The sequence below is a fragment of a genome, unplaced genomic scaffold, assembly GCF_019419815.1.
Source record: "Pyrus x bretschneideri cultivar Hongxiangsu unplaced genomic scaffold, Pyrus_bretschneideri_v1 Contig5, whole genome shotgun sequence".
Taxonomy (NCBI): domain Eukaryota; kingdom Viridiplantae; phylum Streptophyta; class Magnoliopsida; order Rosales; family Rosaceae; genus Pyrus; species Pyrus x bretschneideri.
In genome coordinates, this window is record NW_025999787.1 from 9,584,494 (window position 1) to 9,604,112 (window position 19,619).

The 19,619-nt window shown below is 35.9% G+C and overlaps 1 protein-coding gene and 1 non-coding gene across 3 annotated transcripts; both read right to left on the reverse strand.

The window, feature by feature from the left end:
* Positions 1 to 6,298: 6,298 nt before the first annotated feature.
* On the reverse strand, positions 6,299 to 10,178 carry LOC103946091 (eukaryotic translation initiation factor 2 subunit beta). 2 transcript variants are annotated; one of them, XM_048569610.1, is made up of 10 exons: positions 10,044 to 10,178; positions 9,783 to 9,835; positions 8,884 to 8,992; positions 8,742 to 8,797; positions 8,606 to 8,660; positions 8,394 to 8,488; positions 8,141 to 8,286; positions 7,464 to 7,606; positions 7,180 to 7,265; positions 6,299 to 6,653 (listed from the first exon to the last, which is right to left on the reverse strand). In XM_048569610.1, the coding sequence occupies exons 2-10, from the start codon at positions 9,828 to 9,830 to the stop codon at positions 6,576 to 6,578; spliced, it is 816 nt and encodes a 271-aa protein (XP_048425567.1). In that variant the 5' UTR covers positions 9,831 to 9,835; positions 10,044 to 10,178; the 3' UTR covers positions 6,299 to 6,575. The 2 variants fall into 2 exon arrangements, with proteins under 2 accessions (XP_048425567.1, XP_048425566.1); XM_048569609.1 differs by having other exon boundaries at positions 9,783 to 9,838; positions 10,044 to 10,168.
* Positions 6,905 to 6,989, reverse strand: LOC125470499. Its single transcript, XR_007252781.1, has one exon. It is a non-coding gene; the product is annotated as a small nucleolar RNA SNORD34 (small nucleolar RNA).
* Positions 10,179 to 19,619: the final 9,441 nt, after the last annotated feature.

The window sequence follows — 19,619 nt, forward strand, 5'->3', positions numbered from 1 at the left end:
GGACAGGGAGAACCTGACTTATCGGCATTTGGAAACGTAAACAAGTTCATATATGGGTTGGGAGTTGACCAGCCTCCAACTAGTGTCATAATAAAGGAAAATTTTCTTCACCAAATCTTGTACCAGATGAGCCCTATAGAGGTAAGCAATACCAGTACTATACAGTACATTTCCTTCTTATATATAGATCGAAATTTTTTACGGTACTTACTGAAATTAAAAATAAACAGTTGTTAACAAGTTAAGTTGATTCGTTAATTCAATAAGAAAACGGGCCTTAGTGCTTGATTTTGTTGGTACCATCCAACTGAATTCAACTCAACCTTTGCTTTTGATCATAAAACGTCACTCGTTGAAACAATGCGAAACATTATCTTGTTCCTAATTTAGAGCAACCCTTATTGTACTATAACTCAATGCAAATACCGTTGAATATAAACCAGTCTAGCACGATACGGCCTAGCCATACGAAATATGCATAGCTGCACTATTAACTGCAGCTAGCTAGCAGGCAGACAAAATGTCAATGTCCCCAAACCACCAAGACACAACAGCCCATCTCATGTATATGCCCACATATACTGACTTTGTCTGGTCTCACAGGGTTGGATTTTTCTCTTATTTTTTGCCAGACAGAAACACAGTAAATATAAGCACAACCTAGCAAAGTAATGTATTCATATTCTAATTCGAATCATCATCTCTTTAACTTATATGAATTTAGTGTAGAAAAGATGTATTCATATTCTAATATTGTTTGGTTAGAAAAGATGTATTCATGTTCTAATATTATTTGGCATTGAATTTATGTTTTAGGATGTAACTTTAGCTTCAATGCTGCTGAGGCCAGGACCTGTTATGGCGTTGAAAGGCGCTCGATTCCAAGGAATCGAGGATGCTGTTGATTGCGTGCCAAGAGTGTACATCAAGACCCTGGATGACCATGTTCTAAAGCTTGAGCAGCAAGATGCCATGATCAAGAGATGGCCACCATCCCAAGTTTTTGTTCTCCAAAGCGATCATAGCCCTTTTTTCTCCACCCCCATTTTGCTCTTTGGTTTGTTGGTTAAAGCATTGGCTTCCATCAAATGTGCTTAAAATTTTGGAATTGTTGTCACATTGCTAAAACCATTGAAATCAATCAAATGTGCTTCCTTTTTCTCCTACTGTGCTTCGTCTGACGCAGCGGAAGCTGAACCTGTGCTTAGAAGTCTCAAAGTAGCTAGAGCCAACCGCTACAACCGTATTATCATCGAGAGTAACTCCTTCGTTCGATTGCCTCCTCATTCTCCTCCGTTGAATAGAGCTGGAGTCCCCGTTCTGAATCAAGCTACTCGCATGGCGATTCGAGGGTGTGCAATCTCTCCTGGGCAGCTACGCCTCCTCCCTCACTGGTCTTGGTTCTCTCTCTTGACGGGTTCCCATGCACTACGTAGGCTTTTTTTTTTTTTGGCTGAAGTCTGATAGCTAAGTTCCATCAACCTCCCCTTCTTTTGGTCACCATTAGGGTGCTGAAAGTGTTTGTCTGTTTCTAGGTAGACTTTCATGTTTCCTAGTTTGAATCGGCATCACTATCCTGTGTAATTTGTGCTTTTTGTTCGGCTTTTTGTCGGCCTCTCTTGTATATGCTGTTGCCTGTTTTGGGCTTTTTATGAAATGAGCTTTCGTCCAAAAAAAAAAAAGTCAAATAACGAAAGTTCATAAAGTTTCAATTAGAATGGGACAATTGAGATGAATATAATTCACAAATTTTATTGACATTGATTTAATAGTTGTTATAATCATAGGAGTGAATATAAAAACAAAAAAAAAATTCAGGTGTTAAAAGAATACGAGAACCTCACATTGAAAGATTGACAAAATAAAATACAATATATAACGAATGATTTAATTACACCGAGTCCTCTACTTATAAAACTCCCACCCTTGCTATGTTGTACATGATAAGATGAATGAAAGTTAGTACATAATATTAGTGTGGTTAGTAGTGAAACCTGCTGACCCTTCCATATGAGATCTTGACAAATACATGTGAGAACAAGAAATTATAAAATAGAGGAGACGAATAGTGTCCATCCTTCTGTAGCCCAACTATGATATCACTCTTGTTTTTATCAACACAAACAGAGTGCCAAAGTAGCTAGTTGTCTTATTTTGTCTACTGAAATTTACACTTTGTTTTATTATCCTTGGTTAGACCAATTTCAATATTGCTAAATATGTCCTCAGCATATACTGAAGGCGACATGATCAATTCACATCATTCACTTGATTCTTTGTCAATGATTCAATTTTCAGCTCTAATTATAATGCATAAATCAACGACTCGTTCATGTTATAAATGTTTCAGTAGTACATAAATTTTCTCTTAGACTCAACCCAAATAATTTTTTGGAGGAAGAAGATGCACGCGGTTTGTTAAGTGATGGAAACTGGGGGAAGAATTAAGTTGGTTTGGTTTTCTTTGGCGATCTTCCTTCTGTTTCAATATGCTCAGGCCTTCAGTATGTATTCTCTCCTATTTCATCGTTATTTTATATATGATCTGATACAGAAAATTGTGAAAGAGTTGTTTATAATTTATATTTGGAGTGAAGATTGCATACATGCAAAAGGCAAAGAGTGAATTATTTGTACTGATGATATGTTTGGTTTAATTTTCAGGTAAAACAGACCCTACTGACAACTACTGACAATGTAAATCCAAGTCCAATTTGGGCTTGGAAAAGTGCTTACTATTGCACTAACAGATAAGCCCACGTACACACATACATTCGTGCGCGTGTGTCCATTCTAAGTTTTACTTGTTACATGTATCGGACATAAAAATCTTGTTCTTTCGATCCCCTGGTTACCAATAATCCATAGTCAGCCACCCTTAAATCCGATATCAATGGTAGAGATAAAAACACATCTATTTATAATAACCAATAAAGTATTTTTATCCAACATGATGAATTTAGAAACTGAATTGACAATATAACATGTTATGTTTAGCAAATAATCATATATTTCGCAGTACATACATAGGTGGCACTGAATATATATATGAAATTCAGTTCAAGTCGGAAAAACCTTTCGAATTGTGGAAATTCAATGACTTGACCAATTATTTTTTGAGCAACATTTTTCTGTCTTTCTGGCTGGTTTAATTGTTTTTGAGCTTGTGATTTAACTTTTGCAACTTTGACTTAAAATTAATATATTATGACCTAAATGAACCAATCTAGAAGAAGAAATTTGAAGTGTTTGATGGGTGTTGTGTTTTTAATATTAGGCACCTTCTCATTGCTCGCCATAGGGGCAGCTGACATTCTCAGGAATCGTGGAGGTGCCCGCAAATGAGACCGGAGAATACTGCAGCTCAGGCTGCTCCGCCCACGCCTTGGATGTGCTTAAATGTATCTACCTCTGCAAAGAAGACTTCTGGTTTCATAACAATGCCACTGTGCATGTTCTCAACACATGTAAGAAAAATAATACAGGTACTCTTCCCTAGCTATATATTAACACAACGGTATATCAAGAGAGATGGAAAAGTTCTCTTACCAGAATGTTTATTTATACCATAAATCAGATTAATTTATACCTTAAACATTCAGCTCCGGATTTACAGTGTGACAATATAATACAGTAAAAGAACATTATTAATTGGGAACCGTTGGAAAATGCAGCTATTTCGACAGTGGATTACAAAAGCAGTGGCATCAAGGTGTTGCAAAAGATGTACGTACCATTTGTTGCATCACTCTCAACCTTGGCCTTCATAGCGCCCAACTTCATGTGAGGGGCTTTTCCCTTGCATGCATGCATATGGAGATAGAGTCAGGCCATCTCCATAATGACCAACAGACAATTACTTCTGCATATGCCTCAAAGTCTCTTTTTCATTTCTACTTATTTCAATTCTTGTAATATAATCGGGATTAATGATCAAATAGCAAAACCCATAAAACTTTATTGTGCTTGATGTTCAAATTGTATTTCTCACTCGATGAGATTTAGAGTTTACTTTAGTGGTACTTCATTTCTTAATATTAGGCGAGATTCAGAGTTAGTTCTTCCTCCTATTTATATGAAAAAAACCGACGCAAATGAGAAGGAAGAGAAAATTTTGCTTTTAAAGTAGTGTTTGGACTTTTACACCCATATATATGTATGTACGTATGTATGTATGTATGTATGTATGTATGTATAAATGATTTGTTCATCTCAAGAAAAGAAAACAATGAAGAGCCCTAATTAATTAAGTAAAAAATAAGAGAACTAATTATGTAACAAAACATATAGAAAATGAGGTTCAAATCAAATTTTCATTAATCGATCAACGATGAAGCCTCAGACAGTTCATTAGTCTTTCATAAACAAGACAAATATCTCTGACGATGTCGACATAGGTCTTCATAGGCATCCTCAACAAAATAATATTTTTCTTTTTTGAGAACCAGTAAAATACATATTTAGTAGCACATGCACTTTAAACTTAAAAAAAAACGACAATATTTAGAGAAACTAATATAATTTCTATGTTCATGGACAATAATATATACACATATGTATATATATTGCTATGTAGAACATTAAACTTATAAATACACACACACACAGAGAAAAACCCCACAAATCACAAAATGTTCATTTGTTATTTGTATATAATTTTAGCAAAACATGGAAAATGCAATATAATATGCAAAATAAGAATGTGGAGGAGAATAATATTATCCAGCCTTCTATAAATAAGTCCACATATTGACAGCAGGAGTAAACAAAATAAGATGACCAAAAAGAGCAGAAGGGAAATTTCCATGACCTATATATGAGCCAATGCCACTCTTGTTTTTATCATCTCAAACACATAACTAGTTCCAAATAGTTATGTATAGTTGTCTCTCACTTTGTCTACGCTTTGTTTTATTTTATTTTGGTCAACAATGTACATAATTCATGCTTTTGGCTCTTAGTCTATGGTTCATTTTCTAACCCCAACTCTATAGTTATAAAATGGTTCGATCGTTCAGAAGTTTTCTCTTAGGAAGAAGAAGCAGCAGCACACGGTTGAACAGACAAGTAAGGACTGTAGTTTGGCGATACGAACATGGTAAGAGAATATTGGTCATGTAAGTTGATGAATGGCCTTAACTGGGAAGTGTTGGAAAATGCTGCCATTTCGACAATGGGTTACAAAAGCAGTAGCATAAATGTGTATCAGAAGATGATGTACGTACCATTTGTTGCATCAAGGTCAACGTTGGCCTTCATAGCAATGTCCAACTTCATGTGAAAAGCTTTTCATCCCGCTAAGTTTTTCGCATGGAGATAGACGCAAAAGAGCCGCCAAAGTTCAACATTAGGGACATCCCTAGACCTACCGGTGGTTGTGGAAAAAACAAAGTACATGTTAGTCGATCGAATTTTGATCTGAATCCGATGTAATTAATAGAATATGAATTGAAGCTTCCGATTACGATATGAATATGACTAATTTGATTATGAATGAAAGTCAATTTGAGTTAAACTTTTTATGCATTCAAAATATACTCTCATACTGTTCTCTTTTTATACAACATGAAATATTCAAATTAAAAATAGATGAATATATAAATAAATAATATATATACACACACATTGAACAATGAAGTTACTAATGATATTTTAGTCTTTTTTATGTGTTTAGTTAGATTCATTATGTCTTCAATTAGATTTAATAATGACTAATCCACATATGCAATCCAGCTGTAAATAAATGCAAATACGGATTAAGAAACCGATCCAAATCATATCCCTTTACAGGTGACATCCCACCAACTAGCTCTTAGTCGGATCAGCAATTTCTTGCGAATTTGATCACTCTCTGCTTATGGTGAGATGCCGCCATCCCTCATTTGGGAGTGACCCTTCGAATTTCACTCCGGTCCATGTTGAAGAAATTCAAAAATCTGACGCAAGAGGGTCCGTCTACTTTGAAGTTCAAGGAAAAGGTGCCGTTTTAGAAGGTATCCGACAGAGGGAGGGCAATGTCACCCTAACTTAGGTGGTAAAGCAGCTCGTTGCTTCCCACCAGAGGCTAAAATGCCAACATGGAAAGAAATGGAACCACTTTGTTTTGCATGCTCCGAGTTCGCACGTTAGATTTGATGTAACGAGACGTTCATTTCTCCGCCGGATTTCCGTAATTTAAAGAACAAATTAAGACGGACTTAATTGACTACCACGCTCGACTGCTACAGAATCAAACTTGTGGAAGGGAGAAGGGGCGGTTGAAAGCAGATGAATCTGGCAAAAGATGGAGCAGAAAGAATTGAGCAGATAATGCATCGGAGTTATTGCTAAAACAGCAAACATGTAAGCAGCTTTCATACATCCGAGTTATTGCTAAACAGCAAACAATTAAGCACCATCAGCAAAAGCTACATTTTAAAAAGGTCAGTAAGCACTACACACAGATATAACTGTGAAACAGTGCAAAAAAATTCTCAACACCCGAACGTCACAGAACTTGTTACTGTTGTAGAGAGCAAACACGCGACTCAAAACTCAACAACTGCTAGTAAACAATGAGTCGAAACAGGCTAAGATTATGTTCCGGCATTCCTTCTCCCAACACGAGCCATAAATCCAGCTTTAATTGGAGCGACAGATCGTCCAGAACCACACTGCAGCAGAAAGAATAATCAAATAAATGATAAGCTGAAAGCAAGGCAAAATAAACTCCAGTCAAGAATTTTAAAACCAGAAGGATCAGTAGCACATCCCAATGATCAACGTTGAAACTACGGGCACTTGAACTTAGAGCTATATATTCTAAGAGAACAATGAAAATCTCCTGAAGAAGAAAAGTATTACTTCACCCAAAACCCAAGGGTGTAGTCCCACCACCCCTTTAAAAACAGATCAAACTTTTCCGTGAGGCCTCAGAAATAATTTAGGTAACTCTATCATATGAAATAATCTGACAATGTAGGCAATTTTTTTAATCATCATAGGCCTCTTCAACAAGATATTACGCAGCGGTGTATAAACACCTAAATCCTTCTTTATTTATTTTTTATGTCGTACAAGAACAACTTTCTATAAATTAGAAACCAGGGGGATGCCACTTTGTCAAAACCACTAACATTAAAAAATCAATAGCCAATTAACTTTAGAAAGAAAAAAAAATTAATTAATTATGACTGTTACCTTCTCGCATCTGAGAAAGAAGAGGCGATTCTCCTTTGAAAGTATAGTGTCTGGACTTTTGCACCCAAGGCAAATGACATATTCATCTGAAACAAAAGAAGCATGAGTACAAATGAAAATAATTACATGTGTGAAACACAACTGAGCACATACAAAATGACAGACATAACAGCCAAGCATGCATACCGAGCAAGGCAGACTGCAAAATAATTTCCAATCGGACCACTCCACATTAACATTGTAATAAAAAATAAATAAATCAAACCACAGAACAAGGTACTTACTGACATATCGCCGCAGTATTCCTTCAAAATTCTTTGGTGCAAATCTTCCCTTAACAACCAACCTCTGCTGCCCATCAAGTGATCCACTTGTTCCCAGCTCGGCAAGCAAGAATGCCATGACATGATCTGGCTGCCTATGCATCCTGTAATTTCAAGGTAGAAGGGTTTACTCATTTAACAAAGCAGATGAAATCAACCAGTAGCTTTAGGAAATAAATTGGTAAAATAGTAGGTAAGATTTTCATGTTTATACTATTACGCTCATCAAATACCTATGTGCAGTCCATATAAACACCTTCACATGTGTCAAACAGTGAGAATATTTAATTATGAGTAACACAAAGCAGTTGTATAAACGATAGTTGGAATGCAACCACAGAAGCCAAACTGTCCTTTGCCACTTAATTGTTTCAGAGACCAATGTTCAGATTAGTACATAAACTGCAACATATATCTACACAGCATCAGAAGTTTTCATAAATAAAAAACTACACATTAATAGCATCTGCATGCATTTCAGTATACAGAAAGCATTCCTTCATGTAATGATGCACAAAAAGAAACTCAAAGAACCAACAGAAAGAGATTCTAATACACAATAATCTTAATAAACAGAACAAAAGAGATCAAAGCAAAATAGAGAAACAATGGTTTTGGTTCAGGGAATTGAAACCTACGTCTTGCATAGATCCATGAAATTCACAAAAACAGTTTTCTTTGTGCCCTCACGAAGAACTTGTGGAGGCCTCATCACTGTCCTACGCCTGTCTCCAGCCAAATCCGGGTTATTTTCGCGAAGTATGTTAAACACCCTGTCAAGAAGCTGAATACATTGCATAGGTAAAATTAATAAAGCATAGATGTATAAAGGTCAAGGAACTATAACTGTACTATGAGAAAGCTGTAACGGAGATGATATAATTTACACACCTCTTCATAAGTGTAGTCACGATCACTCCCCTCCCAAGGATATGATGGAGTCTCTAGAACAATCCCTTCTCCTTCCTCTTCCTCACCAGTGCGCTCTAAAAGGCCAAAAATATAAAATCTCAATCAATTTTTTTTTTTTTTTTTTTTTTTGAGACAGAGAGGTGGCAGGCATTTTATTAGCCCAATAAAATATTATTAGCTAAAAGTCTTACCATTTAAATCTTCCACTGCATCGCCACTCTCTTCATTCAAGATACTGGTCTCAACCTATAATCACAGCAACCACCAAAAATCAATATCTAGAAAAATGATTCAGCTTGTAAACAATGGAAAATCTTGGTAAATTACTGGCTTCTTCTTCTTCTTTTTCAAACCAGCAAATGTACTCTCCTGCCCCTCAGAAACTGCAATGATAAAACATACAAGTCTCAACAAATGTACTTGTAAAATAATACAGCGCAAACTAAAAATGGTTGTTCAATTGAACCACCTGTCAAGCTTTCCGCTTTCTCAGCCAACTTTTCCACAGAATCATCAGTAGTATCCTGAATAACAACCTTCTTCTTTTTCTTCTTCTTAGTAGGATCAAAGGGGGCAATCTGCAAAATAAAAAAAAATAAAAATAAAAAATAAAAAGGATGAAGACCACAATAATTAGTTCTACCATTCTGTACCACCAAATTCTAGATGAAACAGCACCTTTTCCTTTCCATTGGATTCTTATACTAAAGGCACCCTTCATGGAAGACGGGCGCTGTGAATTATATCAACAGCCGCTTCTCTCCAACAGAAAATTTATCATACCATTACATTTTCGACTTCTAATATAATACTCCAACCTGTCCTTCTACTATTACTATATTAAGGAAATAGATAGCATACGTACTATACTACAATTAGTTGCTACCAAAGGAAAACTTTGATAAAATTTCTAGGTGAACCTTTCAAAGGAAAAAAGGGTAAAACTAATCTAACTTCCCGCAACGCCATAAGCTTATTCAAGCTTCAATAATAAGGTCTCGAAGCCGGATTTACCATCAGAAGAGTAATGCTACATTTACCATCTATCTATACCATCTCTCTAAATAGAGATACAGCCCACCAACACACGTGAGTTCCATTTCTATTAGAGATGGTACAAATAGATGGTAAGAACAGCATTTTTGTTATCAGAATCCTTGGATTAACAATTCATCCATCTCAAATTCCAAAACGAACTTAACACACGCAAGAGGTAGGAATCAAATTATATACCATACCGCTAATGGAAAGGAAAGCGAAAAGACATAGATTGAAATACAAACTTAACAGGTATTACAAAATTGGGGCGGGGAGTGGAAATTCAAATATTACTGCAAGAAAAGCAATTTGCAAGAATCTGAAACTTACATCTGCTACCACCTCGTCCTTCACCTCATTCTGATTGTCATCCGCCATGATGTCTGCTGCAAAAACATGCGAAACGAAATCAAACCCAATCCAACAACTTCAAGAAGAAAGAAAAACCCTAGAAATCAGGAAATAAAACCCTAGCATACATCCCAAATTGAAATCAAGGCGCGTTTGCAAGAGATAAAATGAAGAAAAACTGGGGATCTTTGAAACCTTAGAAAGCTAAAAAGGCGGCGATTGTAGAGAAAAACTACTTACATGTAGGACGGCGACGGAGAGCTGGTTTCCCTCTACGGCTGTGGGTGTGGCTGCGACTGTGAGTGTTTGCCTAATCGATTCCTCTGTTCTGTGTGACGTTATTGGTTTGCTTTTTCGCTCGGTTGGGAAAGAGTTGGACATGGTATTTATACCTAGAAAGCTAGAGGCCCATTGGGCCTTGGGCTCTGTTTTTCTTGTGCCTTGGTTGACAAGTAGGCTAGCAAGTGGCAAGTTCCCTTTAATTTTTTTGTTTATTGTTTTGACGCTTGGGTGTTTGAGACTTGGCTGCCACGCAGAAGCTATACACGTACTAGGCTACCATGATCATTCAGACTTTTAAAGCAAATTGTACTCTTCTATTTTTGCTCTGTCGACCGACAGACAGATATCATCTTCGGATTCCTTCTTTCTAATTCATCAAGTTTGGAAATTTGGGTTGTAAAAATTTGATACAACGGTTAAAGTTATTATAACTTTTAAAGTGAGCCATTGTTTGTAATCATTGAATCAAATTTCAACGATCTGGATCTCTGAATTTGATGGATTAGAAGGAAAAGATCAGGAAATGATCCTTGTCTGTTCACCAACATATATCGAAATAAACAAGTGTAAGTTCCGTACATAATTTATAATTCAATACTTGAAAACTAGAATTCAGATCAACGAGGAAGATGAATTGATCCGATTCTTATTTCTTACCTCCTCTATTAATAAGTTTTTCGGTTCTTTACTTCTCTCAAGCTCAAACAAACACTAGGTTTGTTAACAAAATGAGTCGCGCTTAACCTTTAGTGTATTCGGCTTATAAAGTGGGCAATACAAGATGCCCCCACTTTGGTTCAAATTTTTAACTCATTCATTAAAGCTTTAACTCATATGTAATGGTTAAATTTTTAGAAGTTCTAACAAAACACTTTCGGTGCTGTTCATTTTTAACGAAAAATGACATTTTTACCTTTCTTGATACTATTGACTTACGCATTTATTTGTCATCTTTTATTAAAACTAAAGTTTTTTTGTATACTTTTCATTAGTTTTCTTGAAATTTTTTTTTTACTTAAAAACTTCAAATTGATGACAAATTTCTCTTGAATGCACATCTTTTAAATGAGTTGAATCGAGCCAACTATTAGCTTAAGTTCGTTCCACAAATGAGCTAATCGAAGCAAAACTCGAGCTTGAGAATATCATTCGGTCGGGGCATGAGCTCAAATAATTTTTTTTTTTTTTTTGACTGAAGTCAGGGTATCCCAAAGGCTTCCCAGGCCCAATTATTTGAGTTGAACTTGAGCACTTTGGTACTCGGCTTGACTAACTCATGTAACCTTTTAATTCATATGAAGTCCTAGGGCATGTGGTCAAAGACTATTTGGTCTAGTACTCCCCATCTCTATTTGTCGACAAAGAAACAAGTAATTTTGTGTGACTGTAGCTCAGTGACAGTATTCAACGTAAATGTCCTCTCGATAAGGTGCTTCTTTCAGACTCCAGAGTGCTCACAGGAGGACCGAAATCACTTATCGAAAAAAATATATGCTATGGGAAGAAGCACATAAAGTGTTTTTTTTTTTTTTCATAAGTGATATATAGCCCTCCAATAATCTCTCTCCAACAGTCCTTAAGAAATTTCCAAATTCACCATCTTTTCTTGAATAATGCTAGGCACACCAAATTTGGGCACTAAATGTTATGGTTTTTGGAAATATTTATTTTTTTGATAATTATAATTAATTTTATGAAAATTTTAACAATGTTGGTTTGGAATTAAGGTGATAAACACGTGCCAAAATATTAGAAAGGAGACCAAAGGATACATGAAATTTGGAGATAGTAAAGTCCCTGAGATATACCAAAGAATGAAAGTCATGTTAAGCTGTCTCCGAGGGAGAGTAGGAAGGAAAAAAAAAAAAAAAAAGGGAAGAGTTTTAAAGAAACACTTCTGGTACTATTTACTTTTAACGAAAAATCATATTTTTTACTTTTTTTTTTTATATTATTCATTGCGCTTTTATTTGTCATCTTTCGTTAAAACTAAACAAAATTTAAACTTTTCATATCAGTTTTCCTAATAAAAAAAAAAATCAATTTAGACCCAATACCCCTCTAAGGCGTATTTTTGGGTGGGAATTATGGGTTTGGAGATAAGAACTTGGGATTAGTACCCATCCCAGATGATAAGATTGCAACTTGGCCATAGGACCCACGTTTCACTTAGGTACCGTTTGGTACGTGGGACGGGACGGAACAGAGTGGGATAAGGCGTTCCATCCCACGTTTGGTGCGCCTAAAACGGGTGGAACGAGCTGTTCCACGGAACGAGTTTTGAGTGAATTTTCGTTCCACCTCACCCCCTGGAATGACTCGTTCCACATCTGTGGAACACAAAATTATAACCTCTCCGTCTCCTTCTTCTTCCTCCTTGTTTCCATCAAAGGGCATCTTTGCTCCCGCTCCGTTTCATTCCGCCCTATCCCGTCCCATCCCATTTCATTTCGTCCCGTCCCGTCTGCATACCAAACGATACATTGTTGCAAACAGACACAGGAGGCCCCACGAATCAGCAGCCTCAACGAGGAGGATTGCGTGGGCAAGCGCATGGAAGGCCACTTTCTACGGCCTAGATTAAAGTGTCGTTGGGATCCAATGGCTTGCACACGCTCTAGGTTTTGATCCAGTGTGGCGCGTCTAGTTGCGTTAGTTTAATCAATTTTAAATCCAACTGCTCAAATCTAATATAATCAATTTTTACGGTAAACAAAAATAACAACGGCTCATATTTTAATACAATGGTCAAAGTAATATTATTAATAAATCCAAATCAGACCTGACACCAAAACTCTATAAATATCCCTCCATTTGTTTAGAATTAGAATTTTTTAACATAATTTTTTTTTTAATTTGAATTTTTTTTACATCAAAATGTTCCTAAAGATTAAACAAGATGGAGTGTACAAAACCTAATTCCAAAATTATTAACCACAAAAATCAACAAAATACAAAAATATAACAATTTATAAAGGTAGGGGTAGGAATCATAGGTCTCTTACTATTAGAGGACAAAAATGATTGACCTCATACGTATAGATAAATAGTTGAAAATACGGGTTAAATTTTAGAATTTAGATCCTTGAGATGGAAATAGCCTTAGATGGATGGGTCGGTTTAGTTGGATTGTGAAAGTTCTAAATCGCATAATGCCTAAACAAAAAACGGACGACAAGATATTCAAGCAAAAATTCCTTTTGTTGAATTAAACAAGTGAACGGACCTATTCCAAACCCACTTCGATTCGGTGAGTTGGATCGGATTGAGTGATTGACTCATGTAAACATGCTTACCCCTAATAATGACGTAATAAACACTAATATTTATGCAAGAAAATGTTAAAATATGTTTATATAGCTAATTGCCCTTTAATTATATGACCTGAAGGTCCTGAACGGTAGTTGGTAGAAAGACAACACAAACACTGTGGTGCTTGCTGCGTCGATTATTTTGATGCAAAATGGACTGGGAAAGTTCTAAGAACCTTGAATATCGAATTTTCAACTGATTCGAGGTCAAAGAAAGCATGCCGCTTGTTTCCCCTTTTTTTCTGCTTTTTCCAACATCAATATTTCACCTCCCCATTTGGCTTTTTCCTCCAGCACTCACTGGAATTTCTCTCCAACCCTCGTCCAATTCTTTTGTTTGAACATGAACGAGTTGATCAACGGTCGGTCTTTGTTTAGACCAAATAGGTGAAGTGGTGGGTTGAAGATTGTTTTCACCAAAGGCAAAAGCTTGGAAAAGTCAATTGCAAATTTTAAAACATGCTTGCAACTTGGAAGAACTTTCCACCTCTTGTTTCGATTGTTTTTTATTCCATGCAAAAAATAAGAAATATTCTAAGTGATTTGTAAAGTACTATTGCACGTACCATGCATGGTAATATATATAGGGAGTTTCAACGAAAGACCTACGGTACCATTCACTTCAACGAAAAATCATATTTTTACACTAAAAAAGTCAATCTTGACACTATTTATTTTACCCTTTATTTTGTCCTTATCATTAAAACTCAAAGTTTTCAAGACTTTTTCATTAGGTTTCCTATACATGGCACTAGGTTACAAACTACTAGTTTGGCACAGTATTGTTGAAAGCGGGTGGTGCCTTGTTTAATGTGGTTTTCTTTGTTTGTTTGTTTTTTTTTTCTTCTTAAGAGGCGATCAGTTAGTGGTTCTGTCCCAGAAGTCCACATTTTCGGGAAATGGAAAGAGACTTATAGAGATATTTCAGCCTCCTTCTAGCTAGTACCGTGTAATTTACTAGCATTAAGAATCAAACTCAGGATGTGAAGCGTAGAATACGGACAAAGAATTCGTCTCTAACCACTAGGCACTTGTTAGTTGTTAAAATGATTTTAAATTATAATATCACTAAACCGTAATACTAATGCCGATTTGATAAAACTACAATTTTAAATTAGAAATAAAGAAGGTATGGAACGGTCAAGTGCCGACTTGACTAGGCTTTGACTTTTCAGCTGGGAGATGTTGAGTGAAATCCTACCTGCCTCGTTATAGTTCTTGCGCGTGCTTAACTTATAAAAATATTTGCAGCAGCTCTCACTCTCATTGTATTTTATGCCTGAAATATACAGGAGAAAAATTTGCATGTAACGGGTTTCATACCTTATTTTTCTGCATTTCACTCACATGATAGGAAACGATGACCCGTCACAACTAGATTTATTACAATACATTGCTCCTTGAAGTAGTTTGTTAGGGATGTCTTCTATACTCTTTGTATGAAATACGTGGGAGAAGAACTTGTATGTAACAGATTTCATGCACAGTCTTTTTGTCAACAGACCCCCACCCTCCATGGTTTCGATTTTACCCCGTGATCTTTTAATCAATTTGATCATGACCCAATGACAAAATATCTTTAAATTGATTAACCCCAAATACCAAATTGTAGAAAAAATTAAAAACAAAACCCAATTACTAAAATCTCATATTTTAATTTTACTACAAATTAGAGAAAACCAAGAGGAACCTAATGGAAGACAGGCAAACCCCAGATTGGTGCACCGACCGGAGAAACACAGTAGGGAGAGGATTTCCGAATGGCACAGTGGCAAACCAAGACGAAGAGCGCAGCGACGAGAGTGCCGAAACCTCCATGTACATTTCCGTTCCAATATTCCTCCTACGACCTTATGAATAGGCCGTGAAATCTGCTCGAACACGAGATTTGAGTGAGATGAAATGTTGAAAGTTGTTACCTGCATTCACGTGACCACTTTCAACACTTAAATTGACGGAAAGTAAACGGAATGACAAATTTGATTTGTGAGATACATTTTCGAGGATCAAATTAATAAATTTTCTATTTCACGAACCATTTTAATTGGAATGTTATATTTCAGAGACCAATCGTGATAAAACCCCCTTGAGATTTAGATTTTGCGGCTGCTTTTGTGTTTATGAACACCACTCTGGACTCAGTTTCTTGTCACACTTTTTTGTAGACAGTACAAATGTCGAAATCTCAATTTAGGGTTTTTCATAACATTAACATTCCAAGATTTTTTTCACTCCAAGAGTCATTTTTCTCACGGGTTAGTTAATGCATGGTTTGATCTAAACAATACGACATGGATGAGCTGAATTATGAAGCAATACAAAGAGTTGGCTTTAGCCTTTAGGTTTGAACTTATTATTTTTCACATTTTTTGTGTGACAACAAATTTAGAGAAAAAAAATTGCTCAATATGCACTCTGGTGTATGCAAGTTTTTTTTTGTTTTTACAAACCTAAATCATAGGGCCCAAAAATGAACATATAAAAATTTTGTAAGAACCAGAACAAAGTTACTATATTATAATTCATACTTAATGGTAAATTGGTAATATAATCATCGATTTGATTCCATCATATATCTCTATTGCTAATGCAGCAGAGATAACTTATGACTTCACGGCTGAAGAGAGATTAGCGAAGTTGTGACCAATCTATATAAGTAGAGAATAATGAATCGTCAATCTAACAGCTACAACTCTTGTTGGTTTAACAATTGTAACCACACTACATCTAGGTGCAATTTGTACCATTGAAAAATCTGAACGTAAGATCCATGGTTATGCTGTGTATATTGTGTTTTGCTGGCGTTGGATACATAGAAAATTCGAAGAAGGAGAAATGCTAGGGGACTCTCCATGCACTCTCTCATGCCTTATGTTTTTGCACAATGTTTTATAATTTGACAAAGAAATTGACGTTGATCTGTGAAGTGACAGAAAATTTATTAAAAGTCATACTTTTGATAAAGTCTCTTTATCATTTCTCAAAAAAAGAGAAATGAGTATTTAGAAAGCAAATATTGAAGATTGTGACAATGACATGCAGAAATTAATTTCTTGAAATAGGATATTACGTCACCAGTTTTATAAATAGCATGGGGAGTGGACTTACTGCCCATCCAAGCAAAAACAAACAATTAAGACCAAATCCATTGAGGCACCTAGATCTCATATAATTTGGGATTAAGATAATTAAAAATTAATTAATTGTTATTAGTGGGAGGCGGCTGTGGTTTACTGGCTGTGGATGGACCAGATTTACTTGCGTGTCTGTTTGGTCGCCAATCAATAGGACCCACCAAAAATCCAACTTTATTCACCGCTGCCCAAACAGCCCCTAATCTCATTATCCATTCCCACTTCCCGCTTTGAATTGGGGGAATTCCAATTCCAACTTTTCATATTTCACAATTGTACCTAGTCCATTTGAGATCCCATCATGCATTAGTGTAACCCCAAGGCAACGGCCACTGGGCTTTCATTGCGATATTGAAGGCTTGATTCACAAGGTAGTGCACTCAGAGACAGAACATTTCAATGTCTAAAGGTTCATGAGAAATGAAGTTGAGACGCCACACGTCTGAAAAAGGAAAACGGTACGTGTTATGACTTACTCTAAAAAGCGTGGTTTACGGGACTATCCATCCTTAAGGGGAACAAGTCATATTTTATGCCTAGTTAGGGGCAATTGTGAGATCATCATTTTCCAGGGCGGAGCAAGAAGGATCGTAATACGTAGACTTTAGAAGTCCGATCATGGACTCAATAACCTTCACTGCGGAGCTAATTAAACGGATCAACATGCCACCATCATCCTGTTCCAAAATTAATGGGCGAAGTCCATCGACTTCGCTGAGATAGACCATTCTCGTTCCACAAGATTCGGGAAACTAGTCCAACAAGAAATTAGCAGGTTTCCTACAATTTTGGAGTCCTTACAATCTAAGGGTTGGCATGCGCTCCAAGTGTGTCATATTCTTAGATATCTTTTAGGATTCTTCCGGTTTGATACGGGTTTTACTAACCTAAAAGGTCATCTCCTCGACTGGTGTAAATTAATACAGTCTTAGGGATCATTTCTGGTAATGCAATCTCTGCATACTTATTCTCTTGCCTACTTTTTTAGTCTTAGTACTAGTTACTAACTTGACCGTTAGAAAGCATTTCACTAACAAACCCTCGGTCTAGGCTTGCTTATGGATGCTTTTACAAAAAACTTGAATCATTAACACTAAACTTTCTAATGTTCGAATCTTGAATCTACCACCGGCTACACCTAGTTACAAATTTGTACCATCGAAAAATCGGAATGTATGATCCATGGTTATGGTGTGTATACTGTGCTGGCGTTTGGATACATAGATATTCATTAAAGAAAGAGATAAGAGTAATTAGGAAGCAAATAGTAATGAATTGTGACAATGATATGCATAAATTAATTTCTAGAACCAGTAGATATTTATGTCACAATTTTTTTAATCGCACGTGGAGTGGACTTACTGCACATCAAACAAAAAAACAAACAATTAAGACCAAATCCATTGGTATAATAAGGCACCTACATCTCATATAATTTGGGATTAAGATTGAATTAAAAAAATTAATTAATTGTTATTAGTGGGAGGCGGCTATGGTTTACTGGCTATGGATGGGATAGATTTGAGGTTACGTTACTTTCGTACCTGTTTGGTCACCAACTAATGGGACCCACCCATTCCCTGTTCATGAGACTCATTCTCTGCTTTTGTGCCTTAAGAAATTCCCAACGACGCTTTTTAAAGTGAAACTCTCATTTCAAATTTTTTACATAATATTTATAATATTAACATAAAAATTGACTTGTGAAATGACAAAAATTTCATAAAAAATTGTAATTTTGTGAGTCTCGTTTGCATTTATCACCTTGCCTTTTTGATGCAGTGATCAAAACACAAATCAGTTAATTAATAAATCTAGATACCGATCCTTGAATGGAGAATGGATGTTAAAACAAAACACATGAAATGCATGACTCTTCCATGTAGATTCGTTGATTGTCAAAGACAATACCGAATTTTGTAAGTTCTAAACCTCTTGTTGATTCACCAAGAATGCCAAGAAGTTTATCACACAAGCGTTGTTGATTCTCTACACGAGAATGGCCAATGACCGTTGGGGTGTCTATACCTCGTTAATTCCATTGGAATATCCAAGTTGATAGAACAAGAACAAAAATGAGAAAACCATCTCAAACTGCACGCAATTTTCAATTCAATTCATCATCTTCTTCGCCCTAGAACACAAAATACTCTTAATTTATAAAAACTCTAACCCCTCTTAATAATTACTGATACATGCATCATTACTAGAGTTAATGAACTCATTAATATTAACCCCCTTAATCTACCCCACTAACATATATTTATTACATTAAATAAAGATTGAGTCATCCTGCATCACTTTTAAAGCATACAAAACTCCATCTTTATTTGCTGCTCCCCGACAGCCCCTAAATCTCATCGTCCATTCCCATTCCCCGCTTTGAAATTGGGGAGTTCCAATTCCATCTTTGTAGCCGCCGGTAACCAACTTTATTCATATATGCAATTGTACCAAGTCCATTTGAGATCCCATCATGCATCGGTGTAACCCCAAGGCTATTCCAATAGGCTATAATTTAGGGATTTAGATTCAATCCGGATTCAAATTATGAAGATTTTAGGAATTCTCATATCTAGTCATTTATTATACGTCATACGGTCAGAAATCATATTGAATTTATTGATTTAAAATTAAACACAAATAATACCTAATGAAAACTGGCTGTATAATATATGATCAACGGCTAAGATGTGATGATCCTTACAAACTGAATCTAAAAAGGATCCTCATCGTTAATTTAGCCTTAATGAGTAACCACCGATTCAATGTGGACCCTACGGCCCACACCCTAACCTACTTTCTTCTTATTTTTTAGTGCGCATTATTGCTCACCACCGCTAACTTTGGTGGATTCTCACTTCCTTCTTAGTAGTTTGTCATGTGTCCCATAGCTTGATCATGATTAAATTTTGTTTTAAATGATTTTTACAGTCTAGTGATATTTTTCTTCACTTATAAGTGAGAATTCTTAGTTCGATTCTCGCCAAAGGCGAATTTGAAATACATTATTGCTAGCTTATTGTGAGGTTTAGCCCATTCCCCCATGATCTTGTTATAGATAATATTTTATTTGTTAAAATTTAAAA

Bases quoted from the DNA above. Each gene is read 5' to 3' on its own strand.
- LOC103946091 (XM_048569610.1), bottom strand. From the start codon at position 9,830: ATGGCGGATGACAATCAGAATGAGGTGAAGGACGAGGTGGTAGCAGAT. The intron at 8,798-8,883 runs GTGGTTCAATTG...TTATCATTGCAG, and splicing joins GAAAGCGGAAAGCTTGACAG to TTTCTGAGGGGCAGGAGAGT. The intron at 7,607-8,140 runs GTAGGTTTCAAT...TTGAAATTACAG, and splicing joins TTCATGGATCTATGCAAGAC to GATGCATAGGCAGCCAGATC.